Source organism: Ailuropoda melanoleuca, chromosome 5 (assembly GCF_002007445.2).
Source record: "Ailuropoda melanoleuca isolate Jingjing chromosome 5, ASM200744v2, whole genome shotgun sequence".
In the NCBI taxonomy this organism is placed as follows: domain Eukaryota; kingdom Metazoa; phylum Chordata; class Mammalia; order Carnivora; family Ursidae; genus Ailuropoda; species Ailuropoda melanoleuca.
The window spans coordinates 41,343,996-41,370,153 of record NC_048222.1 but is presented as its reverse complement, the minus strand read 5'-3'; the positions used below and the strand labels follow the sequence as shown (position 1 = coordinate 41,370,153).

The 26,158-nt window shown below is 40.5% G+C and overlaps 1 protein-coding gene and 1 non-coding gene across 3 annotated transcripts; both read right to left on the bottom strand.

Annotated features, from left to right (window-relative positions):
• Positions 1 to 1,309: 1,309 nt before the first annotated feature.
• TIPIN (TIMELESS interacting protein) lies at positions 1,310 to 17,584 on the bottom strand. Of its 2 annotated transcripts, none has more exons than XM_034660793.1 (8): positions 17,465 to 17,584; positions 14,476 to 14,616; positions 14,273 to 14,351; positions 13,783 to 13,858; positions 9,477 to 9,599; positions 9,182 to 9,245; positions 3,011 to 3,217; positions 1,310 to 1,928 (listed from the first exon to the last, which is right to left on the bottom strand). In XM_034660793.1, the coding sequence occupies exons 2-8, from the start codon at positions 14,606 to 14,608 to the stop codon at positions 1,741 to 1,743; spliced, it is 870 nt and encodes a 289-aa protein (XP_034516684.1). In that variant the 5' UTR covers positions 14,609 to 14,616; positions 17,465 to 17,584; the 3' UTR covers positions 1,310 to 1,740. The 2 variants fall into 2 exon arrangements, with proteins under 2 accessions (XP_034516684.1, XP_034516685.1); XM_034660794.1 differs by lacking the exon at positions 17,465 to 17,584 and adding an exon at positions 16,214 to 16,288.
• Positions 7,721 to 7,856, bottom strand: LOC117802516. Its single transcript, XR_004625891.1, has one exon.
• Positions 17,585 to 26,158: the final 8,574 nt, after the last annotated feature.

Below are 26,158 nucleotides of genomic sequence, written 5' to 3'. Positions count from 1 at the left end.
AGGCACAGGGAGTGGGGTGGAGTGCACAGGTAGGGTCTGTTCTCTCGAACCTCCCGTTTCACCCTCTCGTTTTGCTGAGTGCTTCTTGGATGGAGCTGCATTGGCCGTGCCCTTGTTGAAGACTTGTTAACCTTGCCAGTGTATCCCACCGGTGGAAAAGTCACTTTTTAGTCCTCCACTAGTCCAGTCCCCAGCCAGCCACAGAGGCCCCCTCACCCCAGCCCGTATGTTCTTGTGCTCAACTTCCTGCCTTTCAGCCAAACCATCCTTGTCACTCTCCATCCCCAACAGAAGTCAGCAAACCTGATGGCATTAAGATACTGCCTGTCCCAGCTTCACAGATAGAAGCCACTTTAGCACCATCACTGTGCCAGTCTCTCTCACAAAAAGCAACCTTCCCGCGGCGCCTGGCTGGCTCGGTCGGTGCAGCATGCAACTCTTGATCTCAGGGTTGTAAGTTCGAGCCCCACATTGTGTGTATAGATTAGATTACTTAAAAAAATAAAATCTTAAAGAGAGCAAGTAAAAAACAACCTTCCCGTCTCCTAGTTTGTAAAACCTAGCTTTGCCTTTCCCTGTCGCCCATTGGGATCTGCCATGGACTAAACAGACCTTTAAACTTGGTTGTCAGCATGGCACTTCATCTGTAACTTCCTCCTCCACCAAGCTGATGATAAACTCAGGCAGGAAAAACTCCAATCAGATCTTCTCATCATCTGGCCTAACACTTCTAGCTTCATATTTGCCATTCCCAAGTCTTTCGTATTTCCTAGATTTCCCATTTCTGTATCATTATTGGACATGTCCTTCCCAATCCTTGGGCTCTCCTCCACAAACGCAAAGGTACCCTATGTGGATCCTCCTAGGTGCTCTGTGTTCCCCATGATGCTTTGCAAGTTTCTCCCACTAGTAGGTAAGGTACCAAGGAGCATTTGAACTCCCCTAGAATGGACACAGGCCAGGCAATACAGCAGCCTTTCAGGTGACCCTTTAAGTATTAAAGTGACTCCTCAAAATACATGTAAACACATATAGAAACCTTAAAAATTTTACCAAAAGTGTAAACTGCAGAACTAAATAGCAATAAGAAACTTTCAGGGGCGCCTGAGTGGCATAGCGGTTAAGTGTCTGCCTTCGGCTCAGGGCGTGATCCCGGCGTTATGGGATCGAGCCCCACATCAGTCCTCCGCTATGAGCCTGCTTCTTCCTCTCCCACTCCCCCTGCCTTGTGTTCCCTCTCTCGCTGGCTGTCTCTATCTCTGTCAAATAAATAAATAAAATCTTAAAAAAAAAAAAAAAACTTTCAAAAAGCCTCTAGAGATAGTTTATTTCTTTTTTAAAAATGGACATTAATATTCATTATATATTTACATCTAAAAACCCCCAATTTAGTGAAAACAAGACATTCAGTGGCACACTAGCAGCAGAAGGGGCTTAACTACTAATCATTTTTATAAAGTCCTATCTATATAAAAATAAACACTAAAGAGAATAAAGGTAAACACTAAAGAGGAGAAGCTCAGCTAAAGTTAATAAGAAACAAGTATAAACATAAATAATACCATATCTTAAACAGGAATCTATGAAAGTCTTACTACATAAGGATTTTCACTCCAGGTAGACAATATACATACTAATCTACAACTTAGAGGATAGCAAGTTAATAGATTTTCTCTTACTTGAAGCCTAACCAACCTCAGTAACATTTCTGGATAAAGCATAAAGTTACTACGGTACGTTTTAAAAGGAACGGTCCAGTTGTGTGTTCTCGGTTTTTAATTCCTCCTCTTCACTTACAGTACTGGCAGCAGCAACATTACGTGGATTGTCTAGAACGTCTTTGTCAAATCTGCCTACCGACTCCTCTCGATCCTCGCCTGTATGAACCTCCTCAGTGGTCTGTGCCCTGGGTGTGTGTGTTAGCAAGTCTGAAAGAGAAATCATCATTGTTACTCATGATAAGCACCTGATCCAACCTTACCTGATCAATACAAAGGTCTCCACAGCTTTTATCCATGTAAAGTTGGAGATTAAGTTCATTTTAATTGGAAAGAATAACAATGTAGTCACACTAATTTTCACTTATGAATTTTATTATCTTGGGTGATACCTGTTTTATAACACGGTACCTTCACTACTTAACCATAATTCTTATTTTCCCATTTCAAAAGGAAAACTACATTGGAAATTGAGAAAGTATGCAATCTCCTTCATTCAAAACCAATTTGCATTTTTTTAAATATGGTTTTAATAAACTTGGTTGTCTAGTTTCCAAACCCAGTCTGTTTTAAAAACAGCGAATTTTAAGACAGTTTTAAAAGAGAGAAGAGAACGCATCACATAAGCAAACTGACAGCTAAGTGACACAATGCAATAAAAAGTAATTAAGGACCTACTTAAGTCACAGCAAATGGCTCTAAAATCCTCAAAGGGTGCAGAAGGCATTTTATATGTCTAGAAAGTACCATAATAATTAATGTTCAAAATTATGATCCTAAAGATAAAATACGGGGTGCCTAGGTGGTTCCGCTGGTTAAGCGTCTGCCTTTGGCTTAGGTCATGATCCCAGGGTCCTGGGATATAACCCCACATTGGGCTCCCTGCTGAGCGGGGAGCCTGCTTTTCCTTCTGGCCTTCCCCCTTGTGGTGTCTCTCTTTCTCTCTCAAATTTTTAAAATCTTTAAAAAAAAAAAAATGCGTGTCACATACTTAAGAAGTCAGGGAAGAATGTACTTTTGAAAGATTCAGAATCAAGTTGAAGTGATTAAAATAATTTTTTAAGAGGTACTCAGCTATCCAGAAAACCATCTTGGACTCATTTATTCTTTGAGGATACTAAATAGCTCACACACACAGGCAGGCACGCTCACGCTTTTTCTCAGATATACATAATATATCAGATTTTTCTATTCCTAGAGGCATTTTATTTTACAGATTGTAGAGAAGTTAAAATTTCTAACATGCCCCTGGTATATTAATGGTAGCACATAAAACCCAGCATAAAATGTACCATTTCCGAGGGACTGACTATTACTCAGGAGCTTTGCCTGCCTTCTCTCCAAGGCCAGTTGTTTATTTCTCTCAATTTTCTGTTGTTGTTCTTCTGTTAGGTTTCTACTTGACTCAGAAGCAAAATTCTCACTTTCCAGTGAGTTTGTCAAAAAGGGATCTAATTGGGTAGCAGTTACGTCATGGCCAAGATTTTCCCCTTCTTCATCTGCAGTAGAAATGAAAGTACATCTGTAGTTAGAAAAAGGGCTTAATGCAGCTTTTAGTTAAAAACCAGTTTAAAGTAACAAGGTATCAGAACTGAAGAAACTGTTTCTTCAAATTGCTCTGGGGTGTGAAAATGTTCCAAATACTGATGACCCTTGAACAACAGAGGGGTTAGGGATGCCGACCCCCAGCACAGTCAAAAATCCACATAGAACTTTTGCCTCCCCCAAGGTTAACTACTAATAGCCGACTGTTGACCAGAATACAAATAACATAATCAATTAACACCTATTATCTATATTAAATGTATTATATACTGTACTTTTAAAGTAAGCTAGAGAAAAGAAAATGTTATTAAAGAAAAGCTTAAGGGGGAGAAAACACATTTACTGTACTGAACTGTAAGAAATCCGTTAAGTGGACCTGCTCAATTTCAAACCCGTGTTGTTCAAGGAAACCTGTACGTGCTTGATTCAAACAAGTAAAAGGAATATTTATAAATCATTTTAAAGAGACATTTTAAATAGTCAAATGGAAATACTAGTTTAAAAATATGCATGAACAGAAAGCACAAGTTCTTTTTTTTTTTTTTAAAGATTTTATTTATTTATTTGACAGAGATAGAGACAGCCAGTGAGAGAGGGAACACAAGCAGGGGGAGCAGGAGAGCAAGAAGCAGGCTCACAGCGGAGGAGCCCGACGTGGGGCTCAATCCCATAACGCCGGGATCACGCCCAGAGCCGAAGGCAGACCAACCGCTGTGCCACCCAGGCGCCCCAGAAAGCACAAGTTCTTAGTTATGATTAGAAAATATCTTCTGCTTGGGCTCATGAACTTAAAAGAATTCAAACCATATTCTTGCTTTACATTGAACAAAAACATTTTAATAGCTTGCTATAGTGTCTATATAACACAGTAATAATTTTATATAAGCTATTGTTTAATAGGGTAAACTCAGACACACAATGAAAAAGGAGGGGTGCCTAGCTGGCTCAGTCAGAGCATGTGACTCTTGATCTTGGGGTTGTGAATCTGAGACCCACACTGCATGTAGAGATTACTTAAAAATACCACCTTTCAAAAAAAAAAAAGTGAAAGAAAAATAAATTTAGAGATCTACAGACATATCTCCACATTAATTTAAAGAACTGTGCTCTCTACATTAGTCCTATTCCATTCTTAAAGTCCTATATACCAGTTATCTCAAAGTAGGATGCTCCTAACATGATCCCCAGGGGTACAGAAAGTAAATATCATCTTCCATTTGTATTTGAGAGTTTAGAAAAACTGAGCTAACTTAAAAGACAGGCAGTGACAAACTATATTTACCCATATGACAGTTACTGTGTGGCCTGGATGCTACCTTAAAGGCAGACAGCTCCACACGCAGAAGGGCGGGAGAGCGGAGCCCTCAGTCATTTTTTAAATTTCAGCATACTGTGACATACAGCTGATTCTGATTGCCCAGTTAAGCAGACTGTCTAGTTTTAACACCAAAACAACCCCAACAAAATGCACAAGTGGTAGCTTAAAAAGATTTTTGCAAAATAACAATATATAGAAAAGAAGTTGGACAAAATAGAGACACAAGGGAGAACTAAGAAAACAGCAAAGCTGACACTTCACCTTCTCCCTACATCATTCACATTAGAGGGTTAAAAAAAAAAAAAGACACCACCTGATCTGACAAGTAGGCAAAAAAAAATAAAATAAAATCATATCACCAAGACCACCATTTGAAATATGAATTTACACACACTAACCTTGTCCTATGTATATACTGTGCCTTGGGGTATCAACTACTGTTTTTGTGAGCCATGAAAGGAAAGATCTCTTCAATAGCATATGGTCTCTTTAATACAACGTTTTATGGAAAACCAATGTGAACATAACCACTGGTAGAGCTTTGACTGATAAAACTGGGATTAAAAAATTGAGAACCACACATGAAATTCACTCATTGCCACAACAGGCAAGCGACTATGGCAAACAAGTTTAAGATAAATATTCAACATGCTACAGGATGCCATCATCTTGGCACACACAAACTAACAGATAAGCAAATACACAATATAAGGGAAATAACTACAATGGGGGGAAAAAGGACAGGGGAATCAGGACCGAGGGTGGGAGTATGATTTTAATAGTGTGGTCAGGGAGACTTCACTGAGTTGACATTTGAGCACAGTTTGAAGGGGGTTAGAGAGCCATGCAGACTTGAGGGCAGGAAGGACAAAGGATGTGTTCAAGTCAGAGTATAAGAGTGCAAAAGCCTTGGGGCACCTGGGTGGCACAGCAGTTAAGCGTCTGCCTTCGGCTCAGGGCGTGATCCCAGCGTTATGGGATTGAGCCCCACATCAGGCTCCTCCTCTATGAGCCTGCTTCTTCCTCTCCCACTCCCCCTGCTTGTGTTCCCTCTCTCGCTGGCTGTCTCTGTCGCTATCGAATAAATAAATAAAATCTTTAAAAAAAAAAAAAAAAGAGTGCAAAAGCCTTAAGACAAAAATGTGCCTGGGAGATTCAAAGAACAGCGAGGAGGCAAGTAGTCACTAAAGCAGTTTGAGTGGAGAACTGTAAAAGATACATTCAGAGAGGCAACGGAGGTGGGGTAAGGAAGAGATACTGTAGGGCCAAAGAGGACATTATAAGGATTTTGGCTTTTGCTTTGGGTGAAAGAAGGAGCCACCACAGGGCTCTGAGCAGAGGACCTACAGGACTATGTATCTGTCAAATATTAAAATTTATTTATTTTTTTAAAGATTTTATTTATTTGAGGGAGAGAGTGAGCCAGAGAGAGAGAGCATGAGCAGGGGGAGGAGCAAAGGGAGAGGGAGAAACCAACTCCCCACTGAGCAGGGAACCCGATGCGGGGCTCGATCCCTGGCCTCTGGCATCATGACCTGAGCTGAAGGCAGACACTTAACCAACTGAGCCACCCAGGTGCCCCCAAAATACTAAAATTTAACCCCTGATTAACTTTAAAGAAAAACGATTGAAAAAAGGTAGACGATGGGGCGCCTGGGTGGCTCAGTCATTAAGTGTCTGCCTTCAGCTCAGGATGTGATCCCAGTGTTCTGGGATCGAGCCCCACATCAGGCTCCTCTGTTGGGAGCCTGCTTCTTCCTCTCCCACTACCCCTGCTTGTCTCTCCCTCACTGGCTGTCTCTCTCACTGGCTGTCTCTGTGTCAAATAAATAAAATCTTTAAAAAAAGAAAAAAGGTAGATGATAATTTGCTTGTGAATGTCAACAAAAATCCTTGCATTGTGACTGGGATGGGAAAATGAATACCAAACGTTACATGCAGTTAATGATACTCTACTTCTATTTGGATGAATCTGAGTAAGGTAAAACCAAGATTTGGGGCGGGGGCGGGGAACGACTGTATCTACAACCGCACCCTGAAATCACTGATCAGGTATCAGCCCAACATTTTGGAAGAAAGAAAATATTCAGTAGAATATTAAGCAATATTGTTGTCACTTTAAAACCTCATGGTAATCTTCTAATGAGAATAAAAATGTACATTATTGGGCGCCTGGGTGGCTCAGTTGGTTAAGCATCTGACTTCGGCTCAGGTTATGATCTCAGGGTCCTGGGATCGAGCCCTGGCATTGGGCTCCACATTCAGCAGGGCATCTACTTCTCCCTCTCCCTGTGCCCCTCCCCTGGCTCATGCTCACGCTCGTGCTCTCTCTCTCAAATAAATGAAGTCTTTAAAAAAAAAATGTGTTATTTATCATATCGGTAGTACATGTATTATAAAAGTAAATTAATAAAATGCTCAAAACACCTTTACTGTTGTAGTGCCTTATCCAAAAGATCTAGAGACCATTCTCTTGGATACAGAGAAGACAGACTCAACAACAAACAAGGCTGTGTGACAGAGGCCTCTTCTATGTACCCAGCATTTCAGCAAACCTATAATCCCATCGACAGTCCTGTGTTAATTTATGCTTCTGCACAAATGAGTCCCTCTTCAAAATCACCTTTGCCTGAACTCTACTGCTTATCATTCAAAGTACTTGTGATTTGTCCTCTGCTTTCTTTCCCCTTCCCTTGGGTAAAAGCAACTATGCTCCCCTTTGCACCCTACCCTGTGCCCTGTATCTATCTCCAATTTCAGCACCTATCAGAATAGAGGTGACGTTATGTCTCACTCATTCATTAGTCTGCTAGCTCATGAAACAAGGGGTCTGATCTTACTCATCCTTATCCCTGAAATTCTAACACACACTATGCAGCTCAAAAACTGCTACCAAATAAACTACCTAATCCAGTGGTATGTGCGGCGGAATTTACTGTAGCTATTGATTCCTTTCCATATACCAAATCCTATGCCATTGATACATACCATATCTTACCAAAATATTAAATCTTGGACTATTTAAATCACAATTCTTCACATTTTTGAAAGCAGTTTATAAATAACTTGGGAGGATTCTACAGGGAGCCTGTATTTTCTACCACATGTATTGAAAGTTTAAAAACCAAAAATGAACAAACATGTACGGAGCCATCGCACAGAGAATCTGATAACTATACAGACCCTGTCGGCAGGAACCATATGTTTTGATGTGTGTGACTGCCTATGGTTGCACTGTACAACTAACAAATGCAATCAATACCAGGAACAGTCACATGGGTCTTACTGAAGACCTACAGAGATCTTCCTCAACTAAAAATGGGGTTACATCCTGATAAGCCCATCATCAGTTGACAATATCTTTTTTTTTTTTTTAAGATTTTATTGATTTATTTGACAGAGATAGAGACAGTCAGTGAGAGAGGGAACACAAGCAGGGGGAGTGGAAGAGGAAGAAGCAGGCTCCCAGCAGAGGAGCCTGACGTGGGGCTCGATCCCGGAACGCCAGGATCACGCCCTGAACCGAAGGCAGACGCTTAACCGCTGTGCTACCCAGGCGCCCCGGGTTGACAATATCTTAAGTTAAAAATGGATTTAATATACCTCATCTACCTTAAATGTGTTCAGAACACTGACATTAGCCCAGTTAGGCAAAATCACGTAATACAAAGCCTATTTTATAAGATGGTGTTGAATATCTCACGTAATTTACAGAATACTGTACTGAAAGTGGAAAACAGAACGGTTGTATGGGTACAAAATGGTTGTCAGTCTACTGGTCGTTTACCCTCATGATCATGTGGCTGGCTGGGCAGCGTGGCCGCTCCTGCCCAGCATCACAGCAGAGTGTCAGCACATCCGCTAGCCTGGGGGAAAATCAAAATCTGAAATTCTAAGTATGGTTTCCACCAAATGCATATCACTTCTGCACCATCGAATAATCGTAAGTCAAACCACTGTTAAGTTGGGGACTATCTATGTACAGGATCTGTACTCTTAAGAGAAATGTAAACTATTTCATCATCAAATTATTTTAATTCCCCAAAGCCACTTTTAATGGTGTGTATGTAGAAGACTACATCTTGTCATTTATCTTCATTAACCAAGCACTACAAAGGATCAATGGGTAATCAGTTCTCAAAGGCTCAGCTTCTGTGACTAAATATATTTTTACAACATCTCTTAATGGCACTGCAGGCATGCCTTTAAGAAACAAGTGTCAAACATTCTAGATGTACCAAGGCATTTTAACTCATTCCTATTTACTGTAATTATGTTTACTCAGTTACCCAACATAGAAGAACTCAGTGCTTAATCTACCCCTGCCCCCAACTAGATCTATTTCTAAAAGCAAAAATATTATAAATAAACCTATAGGGTGCCCGGGTGGCTCAGTCAGTTAAGCATCTGCCTTCGGCTCAGGTCATGGTCCCAGGGTCCTGGGATTGAACCCCACGTTGGGCTCCCTGCTCAGTGGGGAGCCTGCTTCTCCCTCTCCCTCTGCCTGCTGCTCACCCTGATGGTGCACTCTTTCTCTCTCTCTCTCAAATAAATAAAATCTTTAAAATAAATAAATACATAAATAAACCTATATTCTTACCATTATTGCTAATAAAATCTTCATGTGAAATAGGCAGGTCAAGTCGAATTCGTTTTAAACAGGTCTGAAAATAAAGATATTTTTACATTTTCATCAGTAACATTTGGGGGAAAAGGAGTATTTATTCAATTCTTAGTTTCAAAAAAGTTGTTCTTCAAATAACTACTATTAATTTTTCTTCGACCACGACAGATTTCAAAATGAAAATACCCAACAGTGACTTAGCTTCAACTAAAATCCATCCGTGGCACTATTTAGCATTATGAATGATATTCATAATAATCTCAATACCTACCTGAACTTCCTTTTTACTTCCCAGGTATTCAACTCTGTCAATAAAATCCTCGAACTGCAGTTTAGGGAATAGCCTATGTGCCCAATGCTCCATGTGTCTGATTAGCGTTTTCAAGTCTTCAGCCTGGCACATAAAAATAAAAATGCTAAACAGAAGACTCATTCTCACAACTGACCTTGTCAGCAGATTTTAGAATTGAATAGTAATGTTAAAGTCACTGGTATCATCTTATATTTATAAGGTTAAGAAACTTCTGAAGAAACTTTAAGAAGAAAACTGTTTTTTGAGCTTAGAGGACTGCAGTCTAGAAGAGCACTGGATATAGACTTAAAAAAAAAACAAACCCCAGTATGAAAATTAAATAAAAATTAAAAGATAATCATGTACCCTTTCTTTTTTTTTTAAGAATTTATTTATTTAGGGCGCCTGAGTGGCTGAGTCGGTTAAGCATCTGCCTTCGGCTCAGGTCATGATCCTGGGGTCCTGGGATCGAGCCCCATGTCCAGGGGAGCCTGCTTCTCCCCCTCCCCTTGCTCATGCTCTCTCTCACTCACTCTCTCTCTCTCTCAAATAAATAATAAAATCTTTTTAAAAATTTATTTATTTATTTATTTGTGAGAGCGCGCATGCACAAGAGAGAGCACAAGCAAGTGGAGCAGCAGAGGGAGAGGGACAAGCAGGCTCCCTGCTGAGCAGGAAGCCCGATCTGGGCTGAAGGCTGATGGATAATCAAATATCTTTTCAGAACTGTAAAGTAATATGTGAAAATAAGCTTTAATAAAATATGTCAAGATACCTTTTAGGACTAACTAAACAAAATGACAGGCCCCTAAATCATATATAGAGAACAAAGCATTGAGAATTCAAAACTGTGAAAATATATTTAGAAATCCCCAGGGCAAAGTACAAAGACTAGCAACAACAGTTCAAACGTTCTCAGGGCACAATTCCTCTTTATATATGAAATTTCAATTTAATATTAAAATTTTTAAAAATGTAAATGAAAAAGTTTAATAAACTGGACTAATGAATAACAAAATTCCAAATTCCTGGTTTTAATGTGAAATATTTTATTCTTCTCTTAACAGTATTTTAAAGATTTATTTATTTTTGAGAAAGAGTGTGTAAGGGACAGCAGAGAGGACAGAGGGAGAGAAATCCCCAAGCAGACTCCCCACCGAGCGCGGAGCCGGACGTGGGGCTCTCTTGATCTCACAACCCTGAGATCATGACCCAAGTGGAAACCAAGAGTTAGACACTTAACTGAACCACCCAGGTGCCCCTTAACAGTATTTTTTTTTAAGTCTTTTTTTTTTTTTAAAGATTTTATTTATTTATTCAACAGAGATAGAGACAGCCAGCGAGAGAGGGAACACAAGCAGGGGGAGTGGGAGAAGAAGAAGCAGGCTCATAGTGGAGGAGCCTGATGTGGGGCTCGATCCCAGAACGCCAGGATCACGCCCTGAGCTGAAGGCAGACGCTCAACCGCTGTGCCACCCAGGCGCCCCCCCTTAACAGTATTTTAAAATAGAATAGTCAAGGGATGCCTGGTGGCTCAGTTGGTTAAGCGTCTACCTTGGGCTCAGGTTGTGATCCCAGGATCCTGGGATCAAGTCTTGCATTGGAATCCCTGTTCAACAGGGAGTCTGCTTCTCAGATAAATAATAATAAAAAAAATAGAATAGTCAAAAGCACAGGCTCTGGATCACACTATATAGAATCAAATCTCAATCCTGCTACGTAATAGCTGCGTGACTTTAAGCAAATCACTTTGCTGCTGTGCCTTCTTTTTCACGTATAAAATGAGAATAATATTATACACACTTTGTAGGGTCATGAGAAATAAGTAATACAAGTAAAGTGTCTGACACAAAGTATATACTCAAATACTGGCTATTATTGTTGTTACCCCTTCTTTCTAAGAAGCCAATGGTCAACCCTACCAGTAACTAAACATCTAATACTGAGAGGCTGTGCTTGCTTCAGCAGCACGTATATTATAGTAATAATAGCAAGTGTTATCCTTCTCATTCTGATAATAAAGATAAGTTTGTTTGTTTTTAATTCAATCATCTAAGATTATTTTCCAATTGTTGGGGGTAGCTGGTCAGTCACCTCACAACATCATGTTAGACCTGAGGGTCACAAAAGAAACACCTAAATACACCTAAATATGTCCCAAGTCATACACAGAGAAAAAAGCAGTGAGGATTCAACTTTGTGGCAAAACAGTAAGAATCTCCAAGGGCAAAGTACAGAAGACTAAATAGCATAAACTCACGGAGCCCACCCTCACCCAGTGAAGAAACACGAAATTTTTATCCTTCATATAAACTCATTTATTTTAATAAAGTACTTATTATGAAAATAATGAAGACTTCATTAAATTCAAAGCACCAATTTCATCATTACAACCTGAAAATTTCAACAAGGACAATGAATTAACTGAGATGGTCTGGGTTTTTTTTGTTTTTTTAAGTAAGCTCTACGCCCGACATGGGGCTTGAACTCACAACCCCAAGATCGAGTCCCATGCTCCACTAACTGAGCCAGCTAGGTGTCCCTTTTTTTTTTTTTTTTTGAGATGGGTATGCTTTTAAAACATTCTGATTTACATTTAGTTTTGTGGCAAAATAGGACACAGACTTCTATTCTCTTCCTATCCACGGAAGCTGAGCAAAGGTACTACAACTTTTCAGTCTCCCAGCTTTGAGATCTTAGATTTTTTGTTTTTATTTTTATTTATTTATTTTTAGGTAAGCTCTACACCCAGGGTGGGGCTTGTATTCACAACCCCAAGATCAGGAGCCACATGCTCTACCAACTGACCCAGCCGGGCCCCCCTCTTGGGATTATTTCTTTTTTTTTTTTTTTTTTTTTTTTTTTAAAGATTTTATTTATTTATTTGACAGAGATAGAGACAGCCAGCAAGAGAGGGAACACAAGCAGGGGGAGTGGGAGAGGAAGAAGCAGGCTCATAGCAGAGGAGCCTGATGTGGGGCTCGATCCCGTAACGCTGGGATCACGCCCTGAGCCGAAGGCAGACGCTTAACCGCTGTGCCACCCAGGCGCCCCTTGGGATTATTTCTGACTTCTTACTACCTCCTTATATCCAATTGCCTACATGTGCTACATGTTGTTTACCTCTCTACTACTACCCTATCAGGCTATCTTCACCTTGTTCACCTTCAGCCTGGTAGTGTGACAGTATCTGAACCACTATCTGCTTCCAGCCTCTTCCCTCTTTCACACTATCCTGCATACCACACTAAGATGGTGCTCACTGTTGTATTAACATACATTACTCTGGCTGGGCTATGAAAGGGGAAGTCTAAGCTCTGCCCTTAACTGTTGGCATTGGACACTTAAAACTCTAAAAATTCCCAGCGCCTGGGTGGCTCAGTCAGTTAAGCGTCTGCCCTCAGCTCAGGTCATGATCCCAGGGTCCTGGGATGGAGCCCTGCATCAGGCTCCCTCCTCAGTGGGGAGTCTGTTTCTGCCACTCCCTCTGCTTATGCTCACTCTCTGTCAAACAACTAAATAAAAGCTTTAAAAGAACTCTAAAATTCCATTTCCTTAACTAGATAATGGGATCAACACACCTACCCCACAGGTTTGAGAATTAAAGAATATATTTGAAAAAACTTCATAAACTGCAAAGCTCTACCAAGATAACTGCAAAAAATTGTATCTACACTCTACTTCATTCAAAGAGACTTTTAGGGGTGTCTGGGTGGCTCAGTCAATTAAGCATCTGACTCTTAATCTCAGCCCAGGTCTTGATCTCACGGTCATGAGTTCAAGTAAAGCATGGAGCCCACTTGAAAAAAAAAAAAAAGAGACTTTTAAAATATAGATTTAGACAGTGATCAACAGTTCTTAAATGTCTTCATTTTTCAACTTAAATGATGCCTATTACAAATCAGACACATGACAAGATATGTGTCATACTTTGGGGACACTTAAGTGATTGATACAGGTAAAGTCTTTGCTCTCTTGAAACCTAAAATCACTCTTTAAGGTAGACTAAGTCAATTTTACTCCTAGAAATTATAAAGTACAAACTCAGAGCTTACAGACTTAGTTATGATTTTCCTAAAGCCATATAATGGCAAAAATGAGACTATAAGACATGTTTTCTGATTCTTCAAGTAGTGCCCTTTCCACCACATCTTAGTTTCTCAAGAGATATGATGATAAATGATAGTATTTGTGAAACATTCTGAGATTCCTCAGAACATGATAATGGGACCACAGTTCTACTGATATTTGAAAGAACAAAGAATAAAAATCAGACATTTCTTACCTCATGACCTTTACCTTTAAATTTTGCCTTATCAAACACATGCCTTAATGCTGGAAGCCCCCTCTCTGAAATTAATCTGTGAAGAGAAATATGTTTTGAATTTCAGTTTTTCTAGAGTCATCAAGGCCAAAGCAAAATCATAAGCAGAAAAAATATTATCTGCTGAACTGAAAAAAAAAAATGTGCCTGGCTGGCTCAGTCAGTTCAGCATTCAACTCTTGATTTCGGCTCAGGTCACGATCTCAGGGTCCTGAGATTAAGCCCCACAGTGGGCTCCACACTCAGTGGGGAGTCTGCTTGAGATTCTCTCTTTCCCTCCTTCTGCACCCCCACCACTCTCTCTCAAATAAATAAATAAATAAATAAATCTTAAAAAAAAAAAAAGACAAATATCTGATCTCCAAATCATCCCAACTAAAAGTTTTTAATATGAGCAGGAAAAAAATAACATAAAAAAAAGAATAAATGTTTAAGGAAATAGTAAATGTACCTCTGAGCATCCAGCTTGGGTATATTCCGTTTAACTGTTCTCTTTGGAGGTACAGGAACAGGTACTCCTCTCCCTGACTCTGGTGAAATATACCAAGATTTAATATTACTTAAACAGTTTAAGCCTCAGTTATAAAATATATGATTTCTATGCTAACAGATGGATAACTGAACACAGGCACTTTCTTGGAACTCTATACAGACCTTCATCAGGTTCAGCTCCTTCACCATCTTCTCTCTGTGGAGAGGCTGGAGGTGGAAAAGGAGGAAAAGTTTCATCTTCTACATGTTCATAATCTGGTAGGTCAATCAAGCCATTCTCCTGTGGCTCCAGCATCTTTTCCTCTACGAGAAAAAAATAAATAAACATATTTATTCATCCAAGTAGTCTCCCTACCACACAGTTAAGTTCCACCTGCAGGAAAATGCATGTGTTTCCGTCAGTTAAACTGTATTTCAAACCCACATCATGAAAAGAAGTGGAGACTGGTTATGGGAAAAAACAACTAGGTTAGAAATCAGAAGAAGTGAGTTCTAACATAGACCCTACCACCCAATAACTGCATGATTTTCAGCAAATTATTTTACCTCAACTGTTGAGTCTCCCCTCAGAGGGTTTCAAACTATGGTCCAAATGGGTGTGAAATAGGCAGGGTTCAGGTACCTCACCCCCACTTTAACCAGAGCAACTTTTTAAAAAATCTGTTTACATATTTATCTTCTAGTTAAGGTTTCCTTTCATGGAAGGGAAATAATCCTCAGGCTGATAACTTGAAAGAATGCTTTTCAGTACCATTGAACTTGACCTCTTAGCAACATCTAAAGTATTTTTGTTCGCTTCTGAAACACAGTACTTGGTTTTCCTCCCTTTCTGGACACTCCTCCTGGATCTTCTGTGCAGATTCATCTTCTCCTAACCTGGTCAGTAAGCATTTAAGACTCCATGCTAGGCCCTCTTCACTTCTTGATGTGCATGGTTTTAATAATCATTTATAGATGAACATTTATCTCTAATTTTTTATCTTTACCCTAGGCATCAAATCTGAGCTCCAGATCCCTACTTCTCACTTTACAGCTCTTCAATTTCACAAAGGCAACTGTAACTTCTAATGTACAAAACCAAACTTCTGAATTTTTCCAATTCAGTGAGTGACATCTATCCAGCCATGCAAGTAAGAAACCTATAAGTCGGGACGCCTGGGTGGCTCAGTCGGTTAAGTGTCTGCCTTCAGCTCAGGTCATGATCCCAGGGTCCTGGGATCAAGTCCCACATTGGGCTCCTTATTCAGCAGGGAGTCTGCTTCTCCCTCTGCCTGCTCTGCGTGCCGCTCCCCCTGCCTGTGCTCTTTCTCTGACAAATAAATAAATAAAATCTTAAAAAAAAAAAAAAAGAAATCTATAAGTCATCGTTGATACTTCCTTCCCCCATCCTACATATCCTGTCATTTTACCTCCTACACATCGGTTAAGTCTTTCAGTTCTCCTTATCTCCACAACCACTTCCTAACATTTCTTCCTTTGGTTACTCCATTACTCATAACCACTTTTGCTTTTTTCAAACCATTCTCCATATAACAGCTAGACTGAAGCTCTGGAAATGTAAAGGCAATCACATTACCACTTAGCTTAAATATTTCAGTGGCTTCCTACTGCTCTTGGGCTAATGATAAAACTCCAAGGCTCTGCCTGGTTTGGCACCTTTCTACTTCTCCAGACTCACTTCACAAACTCTTCATGCTGTCTTCTTTCAGTTTCTTTAAAGAGCCATATCCCTCAGGCCTGAGTCCTTTGCTGTTTCCTATCTTGAAGGCTCTTCCCAGACTCCTTATCTCTTTCAGATCTCGACTCTCACCTCCTCAGATAAGTCTACCCCAATTTCCCTGAATTAAATCCTCCTATAATAAACATTCAACGTGTCAAGTACCAATTTCATAGCACTTACCCAGTTTCAATATTATGTTCCATTTCTGTGATTTGACTAATGTTTGCCTTCCATACTAAACTGCAGCTCTAAAAAGGCAAAGACCAGGTGAGTCTCTTTGTGTTCCACCACTGTATCCCCAAACCTGGTTATACAGCAGGTGCTCCATAAATATTTGTTGAATGAAGGAATAAAAACTCCAAAGCTTCCCTCAAACTGTGAAACTAGTAGAGCTAAATGATCCCTAAAGTCTCTCCAATTCTAAATTTGCATGACCACAGACACATAAAAACAAAACAACATATCAATTCCTGATGATGACCCACCTTATCTTCAAGTAAGGTTCAATTAACCATAGATTTTCAAAATTGGAAAGGCAGGACTAGAGGTCATATAATCTAAAGTAGTTTCCTATCTACAATAAGTATATTCAAGTTAAGTTTAATTCTAGTCAAGTTTCTTTGGGAAGAAATGGGGTTCACACTTTTGACAAGAGCCAGCTGTGAATTTGATGGCAGGGCACAAACTACCTTATGTGTAGCAAGATGCAATGTAAGGAACTGGCCAAGCATGGGGTGGGGTTTGTCAGTAAACTGGTGGTGAATAGGTAGCTGTCTATCTTTCACTTCTAGATGGTGGTTGCATACTGTTTTTAGACACTGATATTCCCTTACCTTACCCCCTCTAGTCCTCAAACTCTCACAGGAGTGAAAGTAACAAAGCTGAATATCCAAACTCCAATTCCTTCCCAGAACCTTAGGGGTCCAATGTCCAACTTCATCCAAATTACCAAAACAGTAGCCCGAGTCTAAAGGGAAGTCCCGCCAGACTGACTCCATGTCTTCCTTTGCTAGCCACTCAAAAACCACTTTCCCACCCCATTTCCCCCACCACCCTTCCCATCCCCGCCCCCCCTTGTCTCCCTTCAACTTCATTCATCCATTCATCCCACATTCACACGACGCTTTCTAGGCCTAGACGCCCCGGTACAGAAGGTCGCCGGCGACGTGAAGGTGGACTGATGCACGTTCCTCCCGCTAAAAGGCTGGGTTTGGCGAGAGCCGGACCCGAAAGAGAAACGACAGGTAAAAGTGCCCGCCCTCTTCCCCACAGGTCGGGGCCTCTCCGTACCACTCTGCCCAGGTCCATCTCAGTCTTTTCCCCCAGCCTCCACACTCCCTCCCCGCGACCCCCCAGCACCCCTACTCTCCGCCCTCCACGCTCGACCGCCGCTCCCCCGCAGCCCTCCACTCGCCCCGCGCCCGCTCTCACCTCACGCGCACGGCTGCGGCCACAGCGGGAGGCTAGGCGCCGCGGCCAAACCGCGTGGATCGCGAGACTCTGGAGATCCCGCCGCGAGAGGAGGCCTCGGCGTTTGGCGCCAAATCTGCGCAGGGCTTGGGCGGAGCCCGCGGGACCCGCCTCCCCACGGGTGCCGCCCACTCGCGTCCGTCCCCGCCTTTCCGGGGTCCCGCCCGCCCACCGCGCCCCTCCCACGGCTTCCGCCCTCCGTAATTCCTCAGAGGAGGTGAACTTTATTTGCTTAAAACTCGTTTTTGTTGAGCTGTAGGTGTTTTAGACTTTGAGGAAAGGTCTGTTTTCTAGAAAACTGGCTTGTGGATGGAGCAGAAAGAATAGAACCGAAAGAATTTGACAAGAAATTACCGATTCTTCGGAGTTAATAACAATTCCTTGAACATTGAGTTTTATTGCTTATTGAATAATGAGCTGAGAAGAGAGGTGGTAAAGAGTTAGTGTTAGGAGTGTAGACACAAAAATGTAAAAAATACGTTACCTTTATAATTTTTTTTTTAAATGAGTTCAGGGGCACCTGACGACTGGCTCAGTCGGTAGAGCGGGGGCTCTTGATCTCAGGGTAATGAGTTCAAGCCCCTCTTGGTAGAGTTTACTTAAAAAAAAGTGAGTCCAAACATATTCGTATTTACTTATATGCCCGCACATACACGCAGGTGAGAAAAATAAATATATAACTAATACCTGTGGGGATTGGAACTGGGCATATGGGATGAGGTAGGTGGGGGACTTAACTCTGTACCTTTTTTTTAAAGTAAGCTTTACCCCAAAGTGGGGTCAGAACTCATGACCCTGACATCAAGAGTCACTCGCTCTACAACCTGAGCCACCCAGGCGCCCCTGTACCTTTTTTGAACATAGAAATACATTAACTATTCAAAAAACAGAGATCTGCAGCAAATACAGCATCAAGATTTGACAAACCATGAAGATGAGTAGTGTTTGCAACATTATTCTCTCTACTTTTCTATAGCTTGAAGTATTTTATTGAAATTATAAAAGAATAAATCAAATGTGTGAGAAGGATAAGATAAAATAAATTGCAATATATGATCGAAAATTATGTATGCAAATATGTACCTGTACATTTTCCTTAGTTTTATGATTTTATTTCAATACATTTGTTTATGTAAAAATTTGTATAAAACTCATTTATTTATATCTATACATGCAAGATAATATATATCGGGGCGCCTGGGTGGCACAGCGGTTGGGCGTCTGCCTTCGGCTCAGGGCGTGATCCTGGCGTTATGGGATCGAGCCCCACATCAGGCTCTTCCGCTATGAGCCTGCTTCTTCCTCTCCCATCCCCCTGCTTCTGTTCCCTCTCTCGCTGGCTGTCTCTATCTCTGTTGAATAAATAAATAAAATCTTAAAAAAAAAAAAAGATAATATATATCAATATTAAGCAATTAAGAAAATGAACACTGGGATGCCTGGCTTGTTCAGTAGGTAGAGCATGTGACTCTTGATCTCCAGGGTTGCAAGTTTGAGCCCCATGTTCGGTGTAGAGATTACTTAAAATCTTTAAAAAAAGAAAGAAAGAAAATTAACATTAATTTGAATGGGAACTATGTCAACTTCAAAAGTCTGAATAACTGAGACAAGAGGCATTCTTCCAATTATCTAGGTAATAGTGTATATTCCACACAAATAAAGTAAATGTAAAAGCACTTCAAGAAATTGAAAAGTTATGCCTGTCCCCTCACCCACTCCCACACACAAAAGCCCAGAGCAAAAGCTCTGAGGGTTTGAACCTCAGTTTCATCATTTACTACTTAGTGACCTTGGCCTGTGCTTCCATTTTCTCAGTATTAATAACAGAACCTACTGGATAGGGTTATGAGGAGGATGAAATTATAGTACTTAATGTTACTTTTTATTATCCATAAAATTTTTAGAATGTTTGACCTTTTGAGAAAATGTAAAGACCTTGGTAAGTAATTTGTGGGCCCATGTGACTATAACTACTACTGACATATTATTGTCAAAGTCTAATTGTCTTTTTTGTTCATATGTGAGGAATACTAGAAATATATTTTCCATAGCAATTTTGCCAGAGATATGAAGATAGCTTTCCCACGGACCATGTCATTAGCATGCTTTTAAAATAGCTTAATGGTTTTTTGTTTCTTTGTTTTAAAGATTTTATTTTAATCTCTACAACCAACGTGGGGCTGGAACTCACAACCCTGAGATCAGAAGTCACATACTCTACTGACTGAGCCAGCCAGGCACCCCAAGAGTTTAATGTTTTTAAAAGTGAGTAGTATTTTTATTTTATTTTTTTTTAAAGATTTTATTTATTTCTTCGACAGAGATAGAGACAGCCAGCAAGAGAGGGAACACAAGCAGGGGGAGTGGGAGAGGAAGAAGCAGGCATAGCAAAGGAGCCTGATGTGGGGCTCGATCCCATAACGCCGGGATCACGCCCTGAGCGGAAGGCAGACGCTTAACCGCTGTGCCACCCAGGCGCCCTGTATTTTTTTTTTAAAGATTTTATTTATTCATTTGACAGAGAGAGAGACAGCCAGTGAGAGAGGGAACACAAGCAGGGGGAGTGGGAGAGGAAGAAGGAGGCTCCCAGCGGAAGAGCCTGACATGGGGCTCGATCCCAGAACGCTAGGATCACACCCTGAGCTGAAGGCAGATGCCTAACGACTGAGCCACCCAGGTGCCCCTAAAAGTGAGTAGTATTAAAGAAAAAGACTATTGGGGCGCCTGGGTGGCACAGCGGTTAAGTGTCTGCCTTCGGCTCAGGGTGTGATCCCAATGTTATGGGATCGAGCCCCACATCAGGCTCCACCACTATAAGCCTGCTTCTTCCTCTCCCACTCCCCCTGCTTGTGTTCCCTCTCTCGCTGGCTGTCTCTATCTCTGTCAAATAAATAAAATCTTAAAAAAAAAAAAAAAGAAAGAAAAAGACTATTAAAGAGTAAAGGTTGAGTGTGGAGTGTAAAAGTTTTTCTGGCAAGCAGAGAACCCACCCAGTCCAGAGATGAGGTTTGAAAAAAGAGGAATGGAATACATCTTTTAAAACCAAAAGACTATGAACTATTTCTATCTCACATTAAAAAAGTGAAGTCTCAGATTCTTGTTGATTGGTTGGTGTTATTTGAGCTTAACACTTAGGTGAGTGCTGGGCTGGCTGGTGGTAGTGGTCTACTGTGTATTTGGGGACTGTGTCTCAAGACAATGACATCTATTTGTCCCTGGCTTGTACATGACATGCTTAAGTTGGGATCATATCAACCAACCAGGTCTACATCAGCATTAGCAATTAAGATGGCCAAGGCCAGAAATAATAAATTCAGATCTGATTCAGCTACAAGTAACAAAAAAAACTAAAATAAACTGAAATAGCAATAAACAAAATAGAAAGCTTATTTGTTTCTCATGTATAAGAAATCTGGAGGGGGAAGCCTGGGTGGCTCAGTTGGTTAAGCACCTGCCTTTGGCTCTGGTCATGATCCCAGGATCCTGGAATCGAGTCCCACATCAGGCTCCCTGGTCAGCAGGGAGCCTGCTTCTCTCTCTGCCTGCCACTCGCCCCACTTTTTTTCTCTCTCTCTCTGACAAATAAATACATAAAATCTTTAAAAAAAAATATCTGGAGGAAATGAGTCCACAGTTGGTAAAGGGTTCCATGGTGTTAGGAATCCAGGCCCCTGTCTTCTTGGGTTTACCACATAAGCATCTCATTCTCAAGTTCACCTCGTTGTCCAAGATGGCTTCTAGAGCTCCAACTGCCTTCCAGTCAGCAGGAAAGAGGAAAAAACAGCACTTTTTAAGAACATTTCCCAGAAATTGCATACAATTCTGTTTACATCTCATTATGCAGAATGTAATCACATGGCCACACACAGCTGCAAAGGAGACTGGGAACATAATCTTTATTGTTAGTGGTCATGGCCCAGAAAAAATTTAGGGTTTCTGTTACTGTGGAAGCGGTAAAAAGGTGTTGGGGGACATAGCCAACTGCCTCAAATAACAAAATAGAAATAATAAAACTAATACATTTATTTTTCAAATCTACAATTTTGGAGTATTTCCAAAAATACTAAGAACATGAATAGCTGGTACTTTCACAATAACGCACACAAACAATCCTCAGCATAAGAGGACTATTACATCACTGTGCATTGTGTTATGCCTTTTGGAATCTTTCCTAGAATACATTCTTAAACCACATTATCAGCTCTACTAAGAACTTAAAAGTCTGACATGATCAAATCACTTTATTGCTCTGAGTCCCTTTGCTTTTTTGTAATACAAAAGGTGTGAATTAGATGATTCCCAAGGTACTATTTTAATGGAGGACACGGAATAGTAATAAACCAACAGGTACCTCTTGAGTACTCTTTTAGGTAATAAATCAAATGAGTTAATATAAATTTTGAATATGCTATGTTTAGGGACTCCTGTCATTTTATGAGTTTATCCCTAAGACAAAAGTTGAAAACTTACCTCTGCAAGGTTCCTTACTGCTAGATATACACTGGTTGCCCCAGTTTCCACAAATGAATGAGATTTTAGGTCAGAAAAGGGTGAAGTGAAGACAGAGGCACTGTTTACAATCTGTTCTGACCACCCTCCCCCATAATAATAATAACCACCTTCCAAGGGCAGCAGGGCTAGAGGTGCTAGTGGTCATGCTCAGCATCTAGCATCAGCGGTGAGAGTGGAAGTCCACTTTTGCTCAGAGGTAGAGGCACTGGTACCTAACCGTGGACTTACTACCACCAGGCTTCTGGGGTCTCCAATGGAGCAGCAGAATAACACAATTTGGGCATTAGTACTGTGTAGTTCCCAAGCCTTATTTTCTGCCCACTCAGATTGTGGGAGCCATCTGTATCCTTTAATACCTTTCTTTTCTATTTAAACTAGTAATGAGAGGAGACTGGATTCTGTTACTTGCAATGAAGAACCCCAGCTAACACACGTTGACTAATTATAAATGATAAAAGAAAAAGAAAGACAATATACAATTAAATGCTGATTTACTTGGAAACCGAAAGTTGATAAGCGCTAGAAGAAAGATGAACAATAGCTGGAGTAATCAGGAAAGACTTCTGGAAAGATCTAGAACTTGAGCAGAATCTTAGAATTTACTCCGATTTGGATATATGTATGGGAAATTGCCCTAAGATAAGGAAAATAATAGAAACATAAAAAATGATTAAGCTTAGGAGCACCCAGCTGGCTCAGTCTGTAGAGCATGCGACTCTTGATCTCACAGTCTTGAGTTCAAGCCCCGTGGTGGGCATGGAGCCTACTTAAAAAAAAAAAATGATTAAGCTTCAATAAAGAAACTGATCTACTTGACTCAGCTTGTGTTGGTGGAAAGAATGAAACAACAAGATTAGGATAGCTGTTTTGAACAGAGGGGTCTCATTATAGATTCTGTTTTTTCATAGCCCCTGAAGATTTTAAATATTATTTGTATATAATTTTTGATACCTATAAAATATGTAATATTCATGTATGTTATAAAATATAACGATAGCATACACACACCTGTCAACATGCCATCCAACCTAAGAACTATTCCTAGCTATATGTTTATCCCTTCTCCCATTCCCCTGACTCTCCCATCCCACTGAGACCACCACTATCCTGAATTTTGTATTTATCATTCCTTTAAAAACTAGTTTTAGTATGTATGTATAGGCCTAAAAATGTAAGCAATATATTGTTTAATATTGCTTCTTTTTGAGCTTTATACAAATGATATCAAAATATGTAATCTGCTTAGTCTTGCTTTTCTCACTCCATATTTCGTTTTGTGATTTTTCCATGTTGTTTCAGACAATTGTAGTTTAGAAATTTTTCACTGCTATATATTATTCCATTATCAGATGTGCCATGATTTATTTAACCATTTTCTTGTTGATAAACATTTGGAATGGTTTGAGGGTTTTGCAACTGTGAACAGTGCTGCTATTGAGCACTTATAGATGTGTTTCACATATGCATTCTTAGATGTGTATTGTTACAAGTGTATTGATTGTCATATGTATATTGATTTATATGTATGTAAATCAAAGAAGCAAAAACCTTGAAAAGACAGACAGACTGGGATCCAGATCATAGAGGGAAGAGATAGGAGGAGACAGCATGTCTCTCCATTCTAATATGAAAGATGAAAAGCTTCGATGTAGGTGTGTTATTAGGTTTGTGATAGGAAGTTAAGGATCAGAGAGGATGGCTGGGTCACTCCATGGTCGTAGTTTTCCCAGGTAAGGTAAATGCAATGGAAAGAAAAAGGGACAAGGGACTTGAAGTATTTGCAGGAGGTGATGGACATTGGGATCTGCACAACAGAATAATGACAGGAGGAGACTGAGTGAAAACAGAGGCTTAAAGGAAGCTGAGCTCTGGATGCTGCCTCAGGTTGTTTCCGGGAGAGCTCTCGGCCAATTATGGTCAAAGGGTACAGTGTCGAAATTGATGATATTGAAGGCTGTACCATGCAGAGGCCCAGAGTATCAACTGGGCCTCCCTACTCCTCAAAGGTTAAGTACAACTCACTCAAATCCCCTTCACCTCCACTGCTTGTGGATGTTCAAGGCCCTCCCAAGATTTTTGTAAATACCCAGTGAGCTCTAGGTCCTCAGGGTCATCTGGGCCTCCGAGAGCCTGAATCTCACATATTATTTCTGTTCTGAACCACTTCAGCTTAGGCCCTTTCTCCAGTTCCAACAATAAAAGTCACTCATTTGGGGCGCCTGGGTGGCACAGCGGTTAGGCGTCTGCCTTCAGCTCAGGGCGTGATCCCGGCGTTGTGGGATCAAGCCCCACATCAGGCTCTTCCGCTATGAGCCTGCTTCTTCCTCTCCCACTCCCCCTGCTTGTGTTCCCTCTCTCGCTGGCTGTCTCTATCTCTGTCGAATAAATTTAAAAAAAAATCTTTAAAAAAAAATAGAAGTTACTCATTTAGTAGATGTAGACAATCTTGTAGGATTCCTGGAGAGAGGGTTACATTAAATCTAGCAAAACTCTCATCTCCATACCACCTTCCCCACTTTCGTCTCTCCTTCCCATCTCCTCTGTTGTAGATGCTGTGTTCTGTCTTCTGAAGCTTGCGACCAACTGACACCTTCAGGATAGGATTGGGAGGCAGTGTATGTGGGTGCTCACAAGTTCAAGCACTTATTAAAATACGGGATTTCCCACTGGACAGCAACATGCAAAAGAATGAAACTGGACCACTTTCTTATTCTATACACAAAGATAAATTCAAAATTGGTTAAAGGTCTAAATGTGAGACAGGAAACCATTAAAACCCTAGAGGAGAACAGAGGCAGCAACCTCTTTGACATCGGCCAAGCAGTTTCTTACTAGATATGTCTCCTGAGGCAAGGGAAACAAAAGCAAAAATAAACTATTGGGACTTCATCCAAATAAAATTTTCTGCACAGAGAAGGAAACAATCAACAAAACTAAAAGGCAACCTGTGGAATGGGAGAAGATATTTACAAATGACATATCCGATAAAGGGCTAGTGATCCAAAATATGTAAAGATCTTATAAAATTCAAACTCAAACATCCAAAATGATGTTAACAAATAATGCAGTTAAAAAATTGGCAGAAGACATGAACCGACATTTTTCTGAAGAAAACATACAGATGGCCAACAGACACATGAAAAGATGCTCAACATGACTTTCAGGGACATGAAAAACGACAATGAGATATGGCCTCACACCTGTCAGAATGGCTAAAATTAACAACACAAGAAACAACAGGTGTTGGTGAGGATGCAGAGAAAGGGGAACCCTCGTGCTCTGTTGGTGGGAATGCAAAGTGGTACAGCTATTCTGGAAAACAGTATGCAGGTTCCTCAAAAGGTTAAAAATAGAACTACCCTACAACCCAGCAATGGCACTACTAGGTATTTACCCAAAGGATACAAAAACACTAATTCGAAGAGATACGTGCACCTCCATGTTTATAGCAGTTGTCAACAATAGCCAAATTATGGAAAGAGCCCAGATGTCCATCAACTGATGAATGGATAAAGAAGATGCGGTGCCTATATACAATGGGATATCACCCAGCCATTAAAAAGAATGCAATCTTGCTATTTGCAACAATGTGGATAGAGCTACAGAGAATTATGCTATGTGAAATAAGTCTGTCAGAGAAAAACAAATACCATATGACTTCACTCATATGTGGAATTTAAGAAACAAAACAAACAAACATAGGGGGGAGAAAGAGAGGCAAACCAAGAAACAGACTCTTAACTCTAGAGAACAAACTGATGGTGACCAGAGGAGAGGTGGGTAGGCCGGTGGGTTAAATAGGTGATGGGGATTAAGGAGTGCACTTGTAATGAGCACCGGGTGTTGTATATAAGTATTGAAGGACTAAATTCTACACCTGAAACTAATATTACACTGTATCTTAACTGGAATTTAAATAAAAACTTGGAGGAAAAAAAACAAAACAGGATTTCCCAACAAGAAAACTTCTCTCCCTAAGAGGACATTAGCGTTATCAATTAAAGTAGTAAAATGTTATTCTCCTTCATCCAAATAGAATTTAATGGAAATGAAGAGTGATTAGAAAGTATTCCCTCCCTCCTACATTGTTGGTGGGAATGCAAGTTGGTACAGCCACTCTGGAAAACAGTGTGGAGGTCCCTT

Excerpts from the sequence above, each read along its gene's own strand:
- TIPIN (XM_034660793.1), bottom strand. The coding sequence starts at position 14,608 with ATGCTGGAGCCACAGGAGAATGGCTTGATTGACCTACCAGATTATGAA. Across the intron at positions 9,246-9,476 it reads GAAGTAAAAAGGAAGTTCAG|ACCTGTTTAAAACGAATTCG; the intron begins GTAGGTATTGAG and ends CTTTATTTTCAG. Across the intron at positions 1,929-3,010 it reads TAGTCAGTCCCTCGGAAATG|ACTTGCTAACACACACACCC; the intron begins GTACATTTTATG and ends TTTCTCTTTCAG.